This window comes from Copadichromis virginalis, linkage group LG5 (assembly GCF_057382275.1).
Source record: "Copadichromis virginalis isolate Kocher_CV1m ecotype Utaka linkage group LG5, C_Virginalis_male_GT1.1, whole genome shotgun sequence".
Taxonomy (NCBI): Eukaryota; Metazoa; Chordata; class Actinopteri; order Cichliformes; family Cichlidae; genus Copadichromis; species Copadichromis virginalis.
In genome coordinates, this window is record NC_140622.1 from 38,482,634 (window position 1) to 38,502,010 (window position 19,377).

Sequence of the window (19,377 nt, forward strand, 5' to 3'; positions counted from 1 at the left end):
TGTTTTTTTCCTATCAGCCTAATTCTCTGACATGTCTCTCCAATGTGATGTTTGTGTGAAGTTGGTCAGAAGGTTCCTTTGTAAGTGTGCATACGCCATTAGCGTGCTGCCTGCTGTAACCCTAATTTCCTTTGGGATTAATAAAGTATTCTGATTTTGATTCTAATTCTGATTTCTATGGGTTATATGATTTTGTGATGGTCATCCTGACTGACTTCCTATTTAGCCTTTGCTCACCCATCACTGTTGAGATCTGTGGTGGCAACTGAATATCCGAATGAAGAGGCCAGCTCCTCCCCCCAGAAGATGTGCTGTGGCACCAACCGGTACACATTGTCTTTCTTCAGCAGCACCACCGCCCCGGTGTGATTGGCTCGGGGAGCACCAGCCACGAAGGTTAGCTCTCCGAGACTCATTATTCCCATGGCAGAGTCAACAGAAAACCCTAGAAGATGAGGAAGAAAAGAAAAGCAGAGGAGGAAGGAAAGAAGGAAGTGTTATGGGTTAATATCGACCGTGGGGTTCAGAGGATCACCTCCTCTGAGTGTGCCATGTTCCTCTCATCTTCTTACTAATGAAATGTGGGCCTTAAGTGACTATTGATTTTGTGCCTAACTCATGATGGGTGTAAATGTCCTGTGTGCTGTGCGTGTGAAAGGCTGTGTGTCTAGTGGAAGCAAAAAGGCTGGTTGTGATAGTAACATGAGATGTATTGACGTTGGCCTAATGTCTCCTGAGATTCATGATACCAAAGCTCTGCACTGGTTGCCTCTGGTGAAGGCGGAGTGTAAACATGGTGGGTGGACGTTAAGCAGATTTATCGCCTGAAGCATCTCCTCTTTTCTGTGAGTGTGCTTTGTGAAAAGATAATCTGCATGTGTGTGGAGGAATTTGAGGATGCGCATGCATGTAAATCAGGTAAAGCAATTCAGCGTGTATATAGAGGAGGAAGGATGTTTGCATCATGTGCGGAATATTTCTGATCAAGCTGTGAAAAATGACACAAAACATATGAAACATTTTTCCTGAACGCAGGCATTTTCTACATGCACTCGCTATACTAGACTAAAAAGCAGGCAGCTGGTGCAAAAAGTGAGGACAATCTGTCTCCATCGGGACATGAAGGACATTTGTTAGTCCTGAGTAAACATGCAGAGGGAGACAAGACAGAGACAAACAGTGAGCAGCTCCAGGGTGGCAGGTGGGGAATGCAGCACTGCAGCTTCTATAAAACCAGCAGATGTGGGAACAAGCTGCAACTTTTTCCTCGCAGGCTTTTAGCTCACAAGCTTGCAACATGGTAGAAACTATAAAGCTAATTAAGGAATGAAAGGATAAGGAAAAAAGTTTTTGCAATGTTAATCTTAATAAATTGCTTAGTTTTTATTTGAGTTAGACTGTTAGACAGAAAAAAGAGACAATTTGGAGAGCACAATGGAATTTCCGATATTTATTTTTTTATTTCTTTATTTTAAATATTCTCTTACCTACCTGCTAAATATGTCCTAGCCATTGGTTTAGTCAGCAAATACTCGAGGTTGTACAGTGGGGCAAAAAAGTATTTAGTCAGCCACCGATTGTGCAAGTTCCCCCACTTAAAATGATGACAGAGGTCAGTAATTTGCACCAGAGGTACACTTCAACTGTGAGAGACAGAATGTGAAAAAAAAATCCATGAATTCACATGGTAGGATTTGTAAAGAATTTATTCGTAAATCAGGGTGGAAAATAAGTATTTGGTCACCTCAAACAAGGAAAATCTCTGGCTCTCACAGACCTGTAACGTCTTCTGTAAGACGCTTTTCTGTCCCCCACTCGTTACCTGTATGAATGGCACCTGTTTGAACTCATCATCTGTATAAAAGACACCTGTCCACAGCCTCAAACAGTCAGACTCCAAACTCCGCCATGGCCAAGACCAAAGAGCTTTCGAAGGACACCAGGAAAAGTATTGTAGACCTGCACCAGACTGGGAAGAGTGAATCTACAATAGGCAAGCAGCTTGGTGTGAAAAAATCAACTGTGGGAGCAATCATCAGAAAATGGAAGACATACAAGACCACTGATAATCTCCCTCGATCTGGGGCTCCACGCAAGATCTCATCCCGTGGGGTCAAAATGATCATGAGAACGGTGAGCAAAGATCCCAGAACCACACGGGGGGACCTGGTGAATGACCTGCAGAGAGCTGGGACCAAAGTAACAAAGGTCACCATCAGTAACACACTACAACGGCAGGGAATCAAATCCCGCAGTGCCAGACGTGTTCCGCTGCTGAAGCCAGTGCATGTCCAGGCCCGTCTGAAGTTTGCCACAGAGCACATGGATGATACAGCAGAGGATTGGGAGAATGTCATGTGGTCAGATGAAACCAAAGTAGAACTTTTTGGTATAAACTCAACTCGTCGTGTTTGGAGGAAGAAGAATACTGAGTTGCATCCCAAGAACACCATACCTACTGTGAAGCATGGGGGTGGAAACATCATGCTATGGGGCTGTTTTTCTGCCAAGGGGACAGGACGACTGATCCGTGTTAAGGACAGAATGAATGGGGCCATGTATCGTGAGATTTTGAGCCAAAACCTCCTTCCATCAGTGAGAACTTTGAAGATGAAACGAGGCTGGGTCTTCCAACATGACAATGATCCAAAACACACCGCCCGGGCAACAAAGGAGTGGCTCCGTAAGAAGCATTTGAAAGTCCTGGAGTGGCCTAGCCAGTCTCCAGACCTCAACCCCATAGAAAATCTGTGGCGGGAGTTGAAAGTCCGTGTTGCTCGGCGACAGCCCCAAAACATCACTGCTCTCGAGAAGATCTGCATGGAGGAATGGGCCAAAATACCAGCTACTGTGTGTGCAAACCTGGTAAAGACCTATAGTAAACGTTTGACCTCTGTTATTGCCAACAAAGGTTATGTTACAAAGTATTGAGTTGTATTTTTGTTATTGACCAAATACTTATTTTCCACCCTGATTTACGAATAAATTCTTTACAAATCCTACCATGTGGATTCATGGATTTTTTTTTCACATTCTGTCTCTCACAGTTGAAGTGTACCTCTGGTGCAAATTACTGACCTCTGTCATCATTTTAGGTGGGGGAACTTGCACAATCGGTGGCTGACTAAATACTTTTTTGCCCCACTGTATCTACTGATTAGTCTCCAATGATGTACTCCTTAGTGTCCTACTCTTACTATATATAATTTGTTATCCACATTTTATTTCATTTATGTTTATATTTTTCCTCCTTTGGACCAGAGAGACAGTAGCTGACAATAAAGGATGTTATTTTGTTTTATCTATAAAATAAAGGCGCTCACACCTCCTTTGATTTGCAATAACTAACTGCTGTATGATGCAATATGAGTGTAAGTATTTTTTACACATACCACTTCTGCATTTGGCATAATTTTTGTTAAATAAATCACATGGTGTATTATGTCATGTGTGATGTTCATCTTAAGATGTATTTGCTATATTTTATTTATCATAACTCTTTTTGCCATGGCTATACATTTTAAGTAGAGTTTATTTCTTGACTAAAAGCTTCTTTTGACTAAAACTGAATTTACCTGATAAAGAGCCAAAGATGATACTTGTAAATGTTGATGCTTCTATGTACTCGTTGTTTCGACGCTGACTTTTCTAATTATGACTACTCTTCGGGTGCAGCCTCAGCATTAGTCCCTTTAGCTTGTAATGAAGAGATTCTATGTGTAATGTTGGATTTGGCCTTGATGGAGATAAAAACAAAGCTTTCTTTTCATTCAGCAGGCCGTCACTTCTTTAAATGAATACTTTTACTGTTCCTATTGGACACAATACAGTGATATTTCAGATCCAACAAAAGCTGCAAATTCCTACAACAGTCTCTGTCATTTTAGTAAGCATGCATAGGTGTGTTGTATCATCTGGTTAGGATCAATGGAAGCACGTGGGTTATAAATGAAGGCAAAAAGGTCATGTGGGAATTAGTGTTGTCAAGGAGACGGCTCAATACGGTGAGTAGGAGGGTAAGCAGGATTGGAGGAATGTGAATAAAGAGATTTATAGCAGATCCACACACTTAGAGGAAAAATAATGACCGGAAACCCAAAATAACAATGAATAGCTCCTGCTCAGCAGACTGTGGATCACTAACAACTGACACTAAATACTGAGAAATTCATCACAAAGCATCACATCATTATCTTGATAAAATGTATCTATTGTTTGAATGAAAATATCAGTGTGACAGTGCACCACTATTGATTCATTTGACCTTAGGCCTGTACTACAAAGTGAGTTCATCATACCGAGGGCATTCACTTATCCAATCAGGATAAGCAGTCACATGAAGCTAGGTATCAACTTGCTAAACTAAACCAGGATTTTGCCTGCACATTCACATGAAAAGGGTGGTGTTAGCGGCATCTGACTGATCATAATTATGGATAAATGTATTCACAGTAGACCCGTTCGATTTTCTTCAAAGAGAAATGAAGCTGTACTTTGGAGAAAATATGAAGTTCAAACATGTAATACAGATTTAAGGCAACAAAGCTGCTGCAGATAAAGCAGTAAGAGTATGTGTGAGAGGAAGAGCACTGTAGAGTGATACAGTTTTACTTAAGTATGGGCTTTAAGCGCATTGGTCAGTAAGACGAGAAAGGAGTGACTATATTAATAAAGTTTAGCCTACTTGAAGCCTGGAAGAAAAGCTGGCAAAAAAGCTGATGGTGGAACTCGACAGACTTATCACTTCACAACACTCTCATTAAGAATGTGATAGATTACAATCAAGAATCTCATTAAATTAATATGTAAAGGACAGTTTTAGCTTTTAATCTCTCAGCTGCTGCCCCAGTGGTATTCAACCCTTAGACTACGAGCAAATTAAGCCCAAAAGTAAAAGCAGGTGTCCTATTTTAGGTTCATAAGTTAATGCTTATAAAATAATAAACGTGTTGTAAAAGTGTTTGAAGCCAACAGGAAAAGAGTTTAAAGTTACTTCGAAGAATCAATATTTTTTACTGATACTCATCAAAGACATTAGAACCTATTAAAAAACTTTAGAAACAGAGGATTAAGGGATCTTCAAGAACTGGTAACCTTCTTGGTAACCTGGCAGGTCAATAGGCAGTGATTTTGCACCTGTTGATCTCTAATCTGGAACTGCTTCACAGCCTGAATTACCATTTTTGATATACCCCAGTGAGAAGTGAACCACTTTTGTTGTACAAACAACAACCCCAAAGCATCCGGGGTAAGCAGAAGTCTTCGTAGTACAGGCCTCTTACCATTATATTTGAAATCCTGTACAGACATTTGTGATAACCAGAGTTACTTTTCCTCTTTCACCGCTGTTACACTGGTATTTTTGCTTTTAAATAGAGCTTAATGAAACTTAATTGCTAGCCATTCATGTTGATGCCAAAAACTCCATCAGCCCTCAGGCCATCATCCAGATTTCAATAGTCAGTAATGAAAAAATACCACACATAACAAATATATATAATATTCTCATCCACCTCAATTGCAGTTGGGTTCAATGCTTGTTAGCAAAAGTTAGCGTATTAACGTGTTAAAACATTTAGCACTGATTGTAAATATGTTAGCATGCTGATGATGTGCCTCGGTATATCCTCGCACAGCTGTGGACTCGTCTTGTATATTAGTTAAACCATTTAAAACAATTCGGTTTAGTATATCTGCAACTACTTAAAGTGAAACCACCACCAAGATACCCTGGAAAGCTTCATCCGGACAGACACATGCAAACTAACAAAAGAGATCGACAAACAACAGACAAACACCTCCTGCTACCCAAAGAGAAGGCCATCTCTTCTGCAACTATATAACTGTGCCAAAAATATAAATTAAATTAAATTTAAAAAATGAAATAAAAAAGGAAGTATAACTTTGGATGGCTGTCTCTTTTTAACATAGATTACACACTAAAATCTATATAGACAGACAGACTGTGTAACTGATCAGAAAGGATTAAGACAAAGACGGAGAAAAACAAGATACTATGTCCACTACAAGCCCAGTCCGGTCCAAACGACAGCACCTCAAGCCTACAAACCTAGGTAGCTATTATGAGCTACATCCTCAAACGATGTGGGCCGCCTTGATGGTTCCAGAGTTTTGTACAGCAGCGCATCTTCAACGGGGCTAGCCATGAACAAGAGCCCTATGGCCCAAAACAGGAGGAGAAAACAGAAAGAAGCAGAAAGAGGAGCGTGGGGAGGGTGTGATGGAATGGTGAAATGGTGGTGGGGGTGGAAAGAGGAAGAAAAGGGGAGAGGGAGGTGCAGGTGAGAGGTTGTGATTGATTGCTTTCTGTGTGGTGCTACAGTGGTTTGTCCTGCAAAACCACTGGGTACCTGGTGGAGAGATGACACGTCAGGCTCAGACTGTACACCACTGGCATTTTCAGACAATGGGCGGTAGCTGGAATGAGGATGACATCAAGTATTTTCCCTTGTTTTCCCAAGAAAGTGAGCAAATAGTAGCAACATGAGGACTGATCCTGTCAGGCTACATGTCCACCCACAGTCAAACAAAGGCTGGAAAAATGAGGTGGAGTCCTGTTCAGGGCTTCATGAGTCATAAATTGCTGAGCTAAAAGTCATGTCCAGGAATAGTAGGAACACTACAAGATTTTCTTCAACCAATCAGAGGCAGTTTTGTTGCTACTGTTGCTAATTCCTGTGGTTAAGTCAGCCGTGTTGGGGTACAGTCTAAGTCCTGGTGTCATCCTCCCCCGGCCCTCTCTATCTCTCCTGTGCGCAGGCAGCAGTGAGCAGGGAGGGCAAATCCTACCCAGGTAACTGTGGTAGGGCACAGGGATGAGCTGGGCATTAAGTTGTTTTTCATCTGCCACCTCGTAAGGTCCGTCGTCATAGATACCGAGGTCAAGCAGAGTCTGGTTTAGGAGCTGAACACGCATCTCGCCTGGAAAGGAAATAGGTGAGGGCACAGCACGGTGACAAACACAGATTTGCACATTATCTTAAACGACAGGGACAAGGTCATAGATACGCATGCTCACGTGTTGCTTCCCAAATCCAGCATGTGACAGAATTTAGACATTTTAGAACAGGCGTTGTGTAAATTCAGCTTTTGTTCCATAAAGCAGCCTTTTATTAAAATATGAATCATCCAGAAACTGATGTTTGCATCCAATATATCTTAGACCATTTATATTAAATGGATTAAGCTGTGCTGCATAATTTCAGTGTTCAATCAATAGACTGGCCTATAAATTAATTGGATTGTCCTGTTAGTAGTACTTATTTAATTAGACAGTTTCATTGCATTGCTTTTCTTCTCTAGCATGCATTAGCTGCAACAGGAGTTTCTTCTCATATTTCTTTTACATTCGTGGTAAATCGTCTTTGCACTGTAATAGAACAACACTCAGAAAGGCATAAGAGAAGGAATCAGTAGATACTAAAGACAAAAAAACCCACTGCCAGTTCCTTCTGCTTAGCATTCATCTTTATGAATGAAACGGGGCATGTCAAGAAGGGATCCATCTGAAAGATGATTTCCAGCCCTTCGTCACCCCTTGCATGCATTTTTGTGAGCAGTACATTCAATCCCAAATCACACTACACAGGTTTTCCTCTGGTCTTCCGATTAGTAAAACATGAAACTCTAAATAAAGGCTTCTATCAGTCGGTCACATTACCTTTCCAGTTGTATGTTCCTGGAGCACCGAACAGAATGAAGTTTTTGTCTGGGGTGAAACTGACAGACAGGCCCTGCTGACAGAAACCGAACTGCTCGTGTCCCTGTGGCCGACCCTCACAAAACTTCCATTCTCCTCCGTCCAGGTCATCTCGATTAGTCAGGTCCTCACTCAGGACATAGCAACGGCCAATGGGATCCCGAGTCTCTGACGACTGGTTTACACGTTGCCTCAGTTCGTATAGATGAGCGCAGGTCTGGTGAAGGGGGAAAAACGCATTAGGGTTTCCTGGATATCAGTTAGCCTTTGATTTTTTTTTAAAGAATATGATACTATGCAACAGTGTAATGACCAAATTAGTCTTAAAGTCTTCATCATTATAAACAACAACTTGGCAGATGAACCAAAGCTGGAAATGCACAATGTCTGCTCTTATATCTCTTGATCATCAGCACAACGTGAATTTACCCAATTTGGGCATTTGGTACTCACCACAACCTTCCCTCCAATGCCCTGACTCTTGACTGTAACTCCCAGCCACTGGTTGTGCTTGCTCTCTCTGTCCCACCTCACTGAAAGAGAACACAGAGTGAACTGTCAGTCATGACGGCTTCTATATTGTATTGTTTTCTGGTTACAAGCAAACAGAACTTTGTTATTTATTCACTTCACCTATTAGAAGTGTTATTTCACTTCTCACTTCACAAAAATGAAGCAGGTATCTTTATAAATATGATACAGTAACAGTATATATTTCCATGATGTCATTAATATTCTGCCTGGGATAATGTAGTTTATAATAAAGATAATTCTCTTTGACCGACGGAGGTCCAGGTGTTATTTAGATTTCTTAAAGCCCAAGTTGATGTGTTTAAAGTTTTGTCTTTGGTTGAAGTGTTTAATTTCACAGTACAGAGAACAAAGTGAAACACCAAGAATAAAAGTCACGTCATAGTTTGGTTGATGAATTGACAAATTAACCGACAAGTTGTTTCAGCTGCACTTGAAACCCACCGTCTCCATCGATGTCAACCCTCTCACAGTCGTACTCCTCTGGTGTGATCGGACACCTGAACAGGGCTCCTGGTCGACTGCCCGTCAACTTACCCTGCCCTGCCGCCCTTGGAGCTCCCACCAGTATCCTAAATAAAGGAAAATGAAAGGAAAGTTAATTGTAAAACCTGGTGTCAAACGTTGATAGTGCATAATACAAATTAAGGTTTCCTCAAAGCTGTTCTTCACCTTAAGTTGCCATTACTGTAAAGTACAATTACGTGCAGTTCAAGAGACACCCTGAACACGAGGCTACATTCAGTAGAGTATGTTATGTTGCCTGAAATATATTTATGACAGCTCTGGGAAATCTATATCTAGTGTACCTTGTTTGCACTCATATCCAACAGCTATTATCAGTTGTCCCTAAATAACAAGGCCCAGAAAAGTTTTATTCTCAGTGAGGTGGTTGCTGATATTTTAGGGCCAGTGTCACGGCCCTCTGCCTTATTAGGAGTGGCTGATTCAGGCCAGGATGCTATTTAAAAACCGAATGTTCACATTCCACCCAACACTGTCAGTCATGGCATATGCATGGAAGCGAGACATGGGGAAACACAGAAGACAAAGCAAAAAATAAAGAGCAGAACAGGAAGCCTGAAAAACAGATACCGAGGTCTACCCTGCACTGCCACCGAACTGTGCCTACAGGTCTAATTATGACAGTGATGTTAGCTATGTCAGTGCTACGCTCAGCTGTGCAAATACACCCTGTGCAAAATGCTCCAGCCAACAGCTCTCCTCCTATCTACTCCCTAACTATCTACTGTTATGTGCACACTTAAATTAGAGCTATCACTGTGTGAGGGAAGACTTTAAATAGAGTTTAACAAGCTAGAAGCTTAGCATGGATCAGCCAAGAGTAACTCTAACCTGGTGTCTCAGTGTTTACAACGAGGCAGCTATAACAACAATGCTAGGTGCAGAGCAACTCCTCTTTACTGGATAGTTCAGATCAAAATATGCTCGATAGCGTACACTGCATACATTTTACTGCACTGCATCCACTCTGCTCCTGGTAAAGTAATTGGATCAAAGGTGCATCATTTCCAACCTTATCCAGCTTTATCTGTAGCACGCGTAAAGCTGGATGTGGCGTCAGGCACACGAGCAAGACATTATTACATTACTGGAATAACACAAAGCCTATCTAGTCATCAAGATCTTTATCTAGTCTTTTTGATATCACAACAGTGTATTTAAATGCATCTCTCTAAGTTTTATGAAGATTTAAGCCTTAATTATACTTTTTGCGTCAGTGAGTCTGATGAGGATCAAGTTACATGAATTTCGTCATCAGTCAGAGAGTATGGAGGTCTATGCAGATGTCCATGTGCTTGCCAGTGTTTTATGACAATGTGGACCAGCTAATCCAAGACTTTATATTAGAATGCACCACCTGCGCATCCTCTCCAGGTGGACTTCAAAGAAATATAACAGGAATGACCACTTGGCTTTTCCTTGATTGTCTTCTGTGGACACAAACCGTCTGTCCATAGAAGACAATCAAGAAGAAGCTACAAGCAGCATGGCCTTCTGACAGTTAATCCAGATTTAAATTCTGCTCTGCTGAATTATTATTTGTGATCCCAGAGGAGCTGAGGATGCATTCACGTCACTAAATTGCTAACAGCAAAAAAGCTAAGGGTTATTTTGTAACTGTAACATGTAAACATGTACGCTATCAACAGAATTTAGATAATGTACCTTGCAAACATTAATACCTGCAGGTATTTATACAGTGCATGACTAATTAACTAATAATAGCACATTGACATACTAACTGCGGGCTAATAACAAGTTGTTGCATGTGCCAGTTGTGACTTTGGCTCCATACTCAGACAGGGTGTTCCTGTCACAAAAAAGCTGTACTAGCAGGCACACACTAGCAATTAAACTAAATCAACTGCTGGACAACATAAAATGCTATATTATTTAAATATCATTTCACCTAAAAGGAAATGAGATATGATCAAATTACAAACGAGTCTTCTGCAGAGCTTTCATGGTCTGCATTCTCCACAACAGACAAAACTTTTATTTTTTTATTGAAGAAAAGAGCAAGTTCGCATAGGTAATGTGCAAACAGCATCCAGGGCAGAAACAACTATACACTGTTAACAGGACACTGGGTTTTTTGTTTGTTTGTTTATTTGTTGGTTGGTTGTTTTTTTTGGCAAGCATCCATAAAGAGAGCACGCTAACATGAAGCTAGTGAGGAAGATCCCAGAGTGATGTTGAAGCTGAGTGTATGCTGACCCGAGTCCAGCAGCCAGACCCTGATCTTCATCGGGTAACAAAGGCAGTGAGTCAGGTTCAAACATAGCCTCTGTTTTTGCAGTAAAATTAATGGCAAATGCTGTGAAACGCACTTTGGGATGGTTTCCAGCTTTGCTGTTGGCTTTGAGTTCATACTCAAACACTAAAAAGCAGCTGTTGCATAGGTGCTCATTAGGACAGGAATTTGTGCAAGTGTGTGAAACTGCAGCCTTAACTTTATCTTTTAAAAGATAAAAGTAATTATATGAATAGGCCGTGTTAGGTAATGCAAAAGTAATATAATATGTAGTGTTAGAAATTAAGTAACATTATTAATTAAGTAACACAATGCAATAATAGTAGTATTCTGGCTGAGCAAAGCACACATAAGATCCAAAATGTTCAAAATGTTGATCTTAAAATATAAAACGCTGTAAAATTAAATTAAAGTAGCAAAAGCAATAATTAACCAGACACACTCTACTCAAACTGATATATTTAATAATGCATTAGCCTGTGTGGTTGTCATTGTGGCAGTTAGGTAACCTACTTTACTAATCCTACTCTGAACTGTCACCTTCTTGTGTTGGAGTAAAGTGGTTTCCCCTTTAAATGTGATGTATAAGAACTAAGTAGACTCAAATGGCAATACTTATGTACAAGTATCTCACAATTTGTATTTTACTACAGTCTACTCACATAAACTACCGCTGACACATCCCAGACTGCCAGACAGCTTAACTTTCTATTTTCTGCTCCTGTCGTCTCTTTCCTGACAAGTACTTCTGGTGAGGTGCAGCTGTGCATGCCTCAGGAGTGATTCCCCTCACCTTAACAACCAGAAACTAAAACAGCCACAGAGCGCAAACATGTGAAATGATGTTTCACATCACCAGTGATGCACATGCAAGAAAAACTAAATCTTCAAGTGATGTTACGCCGATGCAAATACACGTATAACAAAGAGGAATAACATATCACTAAGAAAAAAACCCGAAACTGATAAGATCCGATCCCTCTCACGGCGCTACATTCCAGGAGGCTCTGGTTTATGTTTAAGAGTTAAGGTGATACCTCACTTCCCCCCACATGCTCAGATACATGGGCAGGTGTGAGGATGTGAAGCTAGAAGCTCTGATTATCTCTTATAGCATTATTATTTGTAAAAAATAAATAAATAATAATAACAAGACTTTTTTCCTTCAACTGGAAAGCTGTGCAAGCCAGAAGGAATTATTTCTGCAGAAATGATCTCATAACCTCTTATGTCTCATAAATATAAGATGAAACAAGTCAGAAAAAGTTTATATGCCCTAAAAGGTTTATTTATTTAAGTCAAATGGCTGAAGCCTCAAGTTAGAAAACTGTCTACATTAACATATTTGCAGAGATTCAACATTGTTTTCATTACTTACATGAAATTTGTTTGGAATTACACCTTTGCAAAATTAAGCAAAAAGTGTTGTGACCTTTTCCTGTAAGTGAATTCTGAAGACACATGTACCAAATTTGACACGAATAAATCTTGTTGGCTGACTTGAGCTTTCATTTATTTGCCCTTTACTCTGCTTCTAACTCATATCATTGTTTAGGATTGACTCAGACTGATCGTGCGCTTCACTGCCAAGCTCATTCTCTCAGTAAACCCACATTTGGTATGGTGTGTGCATGTGTGCCTTTGTGTGTGGAGGTGTGTTGTTGCTGACCCTGGGGGAGATATCAGGGTGTTGATGTGATGGTCTAGTAGAAAACCCACATGAACTCAGGCCCTGCAGATTCAGCACCAGCATGCATGTGTATGTATTACATTGCCATGTTGAACACATAGATTAGATAAGGCACCTGGGTTCTGTCTACAGCAGGAGACAGAGAAGACAGAAGCCCCTACCTGTTTATAGCCTCATATGAAGCTTTACTTGAGGATAGCTTTTCTACATGCCAGTGATCTTCATACTGGTGGGGGACAAACCACTGCAGGTGGAGAAGGAGGGGGAAAGCACGAAGCAAAAGTAAGTTGAATGAGTTGAATTTTCTTGGTAAAACTAAACAGATAAGAATTTTCTGATACCATTCTGCTGACTGTTACTTAACACAAACTCAGGTTGGCTCCTGTTTTATTATTATTGGTTGATTAAAAAAGTGTGGGATGTGATTTTTCTTTGGCTTTTGAAGTGTGGCGTGTCAGAAAGGTTTGGAGAACCGCTAAACTTTAACAACACATATGCAGTGTTAACTTACAGATGTTAAGTAGAAGACTGTTAGGTTGTTTGTTAGCTGTGTGCATCCAAATGCATCCATTATTTGCTGACATACTTCAATTGGAACAAAGCTGTGCTTCTACTAGTAGTCAGTCAGACCGGCATGGTTACACCAGCAGGTATGGCACAAGTACAAAAGCTGCATTATTGTGAGGTCTTTATCTTACAATATAAAGCGCCTTGAGGCGACTGTTGTTGTGATTTGGTGCTATAAGATAGGAACATCTCCCATCACACATATAAAATCCTGAACTGATGTTTGAGAAGGGCATGAAAACAAACCGTCAGTCATTTTTTAATCAAGTAATTACAGTGCTCGAAGAGAATTACAGATTGCCCATTACAGAAAGCAGGAGGAGGGGCGACTTCACAAGGCTGTATGTAAATTAGTGCGTTCTTTGCACTTGAGAATTTAGAGTATGTACAGAAAAAAATGAAAAAATGTTGTCAACAAAACAAAATACCAATGCACAGTTATTACTGCTCCTTTCCAAAACCTCTTAAATGTCCACACCTCTGCTCTGATTTGTGATTTACAGCCACTCCAAGGCCATCATCCCCTTTTTCACTCGCTGATCATCACAAAAACAACACAGACACTCATTATGCTGCGCTCATATGTTCGCTGAGGGGAGCATGTGCAGTGACCCCAACACTCTCTCCACTATCCCATCCACCCATCCCCCATCCAGGTTGGGTGTCCACACACACGGTCTCTTCCTCCCTCACTCCTCCCCCACTTTCAGGAGTCACATCTCTCTGTTTAGCCTCCCATACAGCAGCCAGTGAGACCAGCAGGGAACCAGGACAACAATGTGATCAAGTTGAAAGAAATCCATCACATATGTTGCAATTTGGACCAATAATCCTGCAGTAAATAACAAAGAAAGGGCACAAAAATGGTATTATATATACAGCAGGGTTGGCCTATCCCACAGACTTGGTCTCCACGCGCTTGCAGCTTATTAAATTGTTTATACCAATTTTGGTAGTGTCCATCTTCCTGTTGAAGGATCACGTGTTCCTCTGTGGCTTGGCGAAAAAATTCCCCGAACCCTTACAATGAAATTCATATTCTCATAAATTAACTAGTACTCGTGCTAAAAACAAGGGTGCCTTTTCTTTGTTGTGAAAGAAATACTTGGGGTGGAAAGTGTTGACATGCCAGTCTGTAAACAAACCAATACAGCAGTGAAGAAGAAGATGCAAACATCTGCAGGGAGCTGAATTCAAAGCCCTGCATTGTTTGTTTAGAAAGAGAAAGCACTGGCACTTTTCACGCTTGTCCATTTAATCGTTTTAAAGAGCAACAGCAGATACTTTTATCTGAAGCCCAACCCTTTTCTCTGAATGTTTCAGCCATGGGCTTTAATAGCATAATCACATTTGTGAAATGACTCAAATATGCTGCAAATATTTGCAGTGTTTTGTTTCACTGCATTATTGCTAGTGCTTCTGAGTCTGTGTGCTCACACCCTCAAACATCGTTCCACAACAGAGCAGCGTGAGATTGCTGCTCTATAGACAGAAGCTATAAAAGATCAGCATGGGGCCCAGAGGCTTTTTAGACCTTCTGTTGTTATCTTGGAGTAAGACTGTGACCTCTGACCTGGAAATACACAGACTCACGCATCACACTTGTATACACATTCACAAAATATATGCTATCGTGTGTATAAATGGCTGAAAAATGCATTAATACTCATGCAGATAGTACGCAGACTGTGAATTACAGGCCTACACACAGGCTGTCGAACAGTGTCGACCAAGGTGACGACTCTCGTGAACCTTGAGCCAAATGGCACTTTTTGTGTAAACACCTGACTCCAGTTTCTTGCTGACGAGAAAACAACAGCTGAGAGCGAGGTGACCGAGTTGTGAATCACCCTGTTTTAACATTTCCAGTATGGGCAGGCGAGCAGAGAGTTGGGCACTACTCGATAATTTGCAAAAAGAGAGAGACAGAAACAGCTGCCAGTTCCTGCAAATCTCCTCTGGGATATTGTGGTTCACTGCCCACGGATGTGACTCAACGTCCTGCCTGTATGTGAACATCACAATCGTGGTGCATTAATGTACAAAAAATAAGATTTGTTTTTTTTAGCTGACTCTCACGACAGCAAGAAGAGGCAGAAATGGTTCTTGAAGTACTTGGTAACCCCATCCTCACTGCACATGCATTTTTAACAACCCCCAAACTCACCACCTGCCCCCCTGATCAATGAATGAAGAGCCATTTCGGGGCATAGATGGGTAAATAATGGCCCTCGGGTACTATACCATCCCTTGTCTGTTCCTTTTATATTCTCATTTTGTCCCCCATCCCTGCCATTAGCTGGTCATACATGTATTGATCCGTCTCTGTACTTATCTATTAGGGTTCTCAAATTCCACTGCTAATTTTTAGTGTGTCTTATTTATTTCCCATTGTCATTGTTTTTCTTTAATTCATTAATGAACTGCAGTTTCTTGGTAGTTTGGTGCATAAGCTGTCTGGGCTCTCTGGAAACTCGAATCTACAGAATATAGTGAACCAAAAGCAGTTAAAAAGTCAATTCAATGTTAATATCCCAAAAATGCTTGTGATCACATTTGGAAGCCCATTAGTCACATGTGTTTATTCATATATGTAACAGCTTAATTTTAGTGATGCATAAACTTAGCCAACACACTACATTTCAACTTTCAAAGCATGGTGCCTTTTTATTCTGCATTTCATTGTAAGTCAGCTTCGTCAGTTCAGCTCATATCTGTTGAAATTACTGACGCAAGTCTCAATACGACACTGCAACAATTATCTATTAAAGAACAAATAAAACATTCACTTTATATGATCACTGCCATCAAAATTGAAAAATTTAATTGAAAATCTAGTTTAATAATTCCAAACAAAAAGCATCAACATCTCTCATAATTTCCTGCTCTGGTCTGGTTTGCATGGCACGGTGTGTTTCTGGACACAGATCAGAGGCCCATCAGTTCTAAGTCGAGCTACTATCTAGGTGATTTATTAAACTGCTTCTTTATCAGTCACACACACACACACACACACACACACACACACACACACACACATTTAATCAAAGAGAAGGCATGCAATGATTTATTCATCCCTGCAGGTCCCGTTACCATCAGACCCTCGACACCTCCCCCACATTCAGATCGTGCCGTTTTCATAAGTGAGTGCTGGGGTCAGCTCAACGTATTGCTAAGATTTTTATCGGAAAGCAAGGAAAGCAAAAGGTCAGAGTCAAAAATTACAGATCATTATTTATGCAGTTAATGCTACAAAATGTTTAAAATTAAAAGCATATATGTGTAACCTCAAGATTTTATCTGTTCACTGTGAAATTCAGATGCAGAAACAGTTTCTGCAGCACTGCCTCCATCAGATCCAAGTTATATGTTTCAGCCTGACGCTGCAGATTGTGCATCAGCTTTCAGTGTGCACGCAGTCTGCAAAGTAATATTCCTGAAAGCTCTGGACCAGGCAATGCTGCTTCCCACCGAGCTTTTGTCCAAGCCCAGGCAGTCCAGCAGAGGAACAGAGGAATGCTAAATAGACAGAGAGTGATTGGGAGGTAGAAAAAAGGGCATTAATCGAGTGTATGTGCACGAGAGACTGTAAAGCTCGTGCTGCATAGCCTTTGCTTTTTCTGATCCCTCATATAAATAAGCACTGCAACAATTCTTAGATTTATGAGGCTTTCACATGAATGGCCTCTTGGAGATTTAGTGAGAAAGTTACTGTGGGATCAACTTACAGGGGGGAAGAGAGAGCGGGAAAAGAAATCATGAATTGAATTAGGGAGGGGAAAGGGGGGACCAGGGGCGGAGCGGGGGGGTGGCTTACGGGGCTTAAGCCCGGGTTGTTTTGTCAGAAGCCCGGGGTATTTTGGAGTGTAATTTTTTCATAGTTAGATGCCTGGCTGACAACTGTATAAAACAAAAAGTACACACAATATTCGAAGCACATAGTGCACACTGTGGGAATTTACGACTGTGCGTGAATCCCCCCCTGATATTGGTATGATCCAAGCTCAGGCACTAAGCGACTGAGCGAGGGGGCGGGGCAGCTGCTGCCCGTGAGTGCGCTGTTGGAGAGACGGAGCCAGCCATACTAAGGAGAGCTTAAGTTTGACCAGGTACCAAAGCAAATCATTCGTACCGTACAAATAATGTAAATATGACGGTGCATCACGAAAGATTGATATGAAACTGATCACTTGACCAATATTACGTTACTTGCTCTTCAAGTGAATCAACAAATGGCGAAATGAAAAGCCGAACAAATGCTATTTTTTAGAGTCTTAGCTTACGTGTGTTTATTTCATATTCTGTTCTTACCCTCCCGACTAAATCGGTTTCAGTTATGTACTGAAACATAAGAATGGACATTCGAGGGTTCTTTCAAAGAAAAAACTCAGGTAAATGTTATTTTATATATTATGCTTTGTATGTTGTTCAGTATATTTCTATGCAAAACAAGAGGGATTTCAGTACACAGCAAGATATTCACATTTGTAACCAGATATTTACATACACTTTAGGGAGAAAACATGAAACATTTTTACTGTACAACATCAATTTAGAGTAAATTTTTGTTTTAGATAAATATTGAAATATCTTTTGAATTAGTTAAATTTCAGAATAAAGAGAGACAGAGCTATTTTTATCACTTTCATCAAATTTAGGAGTACATGTACACTAAATTTATTGTTAATTAATAAGAAAACTCCAGACGATTCCATTCTGAGCTGAAGAAGCTTCTGATAGGTTAGTAGAGTCCATGTGAGTAAACTGGTGGCACAGCTGTGGATGCATATAAGGCAAAACACAGAGCCTGTTTCTTTGACATGGGAACATCAAGAGATGTCAACAAAACACCAGAAAAAGAACTGTGGAGCTCCATAAGTGTGGCTCAAGTTTGAATACAATTTGGTGCCATTTGCAATTAAGAAATACAGATAGTTTCTCTCTTTACTCTTAAAGTTAACAAATATGTTTTTATATTTATCAATCTAAAAAAATAAACATTTAGTCTGATTTGATGTTACAATTAAAAAAGTGTTTTTATCTGAAGAGTAAATATCTGGTTTCAACTGTATATTTGATGATTGTCAGCACAAAGAGGGAGAGAGAGGAGAACGAGGACAGAACAGATGAACAAGAGCAGGTGAGACACACATGTTAGTCAAATGGTTGTTTACCAAAAGTATCACCGTATCACAGGTCCTCATGTATCTCGTACCTAGTGTTTCTTTTTAGGTTTGTTATTTTTCAAATTCTGTATTTATTAAGTTCTGCAGGCTTGTTTGCACAACAAGGCTAAATAATTATATAAACTTTTCTCAATCGAAATATTGTACTTTGGTAGAATTAAAAAAATAAGTGTAGTGCAGGTCTATGATGATTTTTAGTGCTATCATCTAGTTCTGATTGTGGTTCTGTCTTGGTTAAGTCCTCAGTAGTCCTGATTTTGAACTGTTGTAGTCCTGTTTTAATTCTGGATCAGTTCTGGGTCTGGTTGAATTGGGGTTTAGTCCTCATGTCTTGATGCAGCCCTGACCTTGTTCTGCCTTGCTGCTTAATTAAAAAACTAGTTTAAGGTGTCCTGCACATGTGATATATATTTTTCCCTATATGAAGTCATTCTTTTTTGAACAGAGCCTATTAATCTTTAAGTCATTTCTACACCCCCCCCCCCCCCCCCCCCCCCCAAAAAAAAAAAAAAAAAAAAAATCCCACATGCATACTACTCTTTGGGCTAAGCCCCGGGTGTTTCAAATGTCTGGCTCCGCCTCTGGGGGGGACGCTTCATTCTAAACTCTTAAGCCAGGGTGAAAAAGCAGCTTTTATCTGCCTGTTGTAATGTAAATGAGCACCCATAAATTCTTCTTTGTATAATAAATGTGTGAAGAAGTTCTGCTGTGTCCTGTTTAAAAACACTTATAGATATATATGTGTGAAACACCACAGGGAGGGATGGAGAATACTGTGAATGAGTCATAATTCATCAAATAAAATCAGGAATATTGTCTAAAATGTGGAAGACTGATCTTGGCTGTCGAGGTGAAGGTGAGGGACCGCCAAACAATTTTCAGCTAGTAGGAGAAGGACACGTCA

General features: G+C 40.4%; 1 protein-coding gene across 4 annotated transcripts in view; it reads right to left on the minus strand.

Annotated features, from left to right (window-relative positions):
* Nucleotides 1-19,377, minus strand: part of itga7 (integrin, alpha 7) — a 40,767-nt gene that overhangs the window by 13,942 nt on the left and 7,448 nt on the right. For 2 of the 4 annotated variants that reach the window (XM_085457721.1, XM_085457720.1), the window contains exons 2-6: nucleotides 8,696-8,823; nucleotides 8,174-8,253; nucleotides 7,682-7,937; nucleotides 6,071-6,178; nucleotides 238-445 (exon numbers count right to left, since the gene is read on the minus strand). In XM_085457721.1, coding sequence (XP_085313847.1) covers nucleotides 238-445; nucleotides 6,071-6,178; nucleotides 7,682-7,937; nucleotides 8,174-8,253; nucleotides 8,696-8,823 — 780 coding nt within the window. Of the gene's footprint in view, nucleotides 1-237; nucleotides 446-6,070; nucleotides 6,179-6,810; nucleotides 6,943-7,681; nucleotides 7,938-8,173; nucleotides 8,254-8,695; nucleotides 8,824-19,377 lie in introns of all 4 variants that reach the window. The other 2 variants (XM_085457719.1, XM_085457718.1) reach the window with 1 other exon arrangement.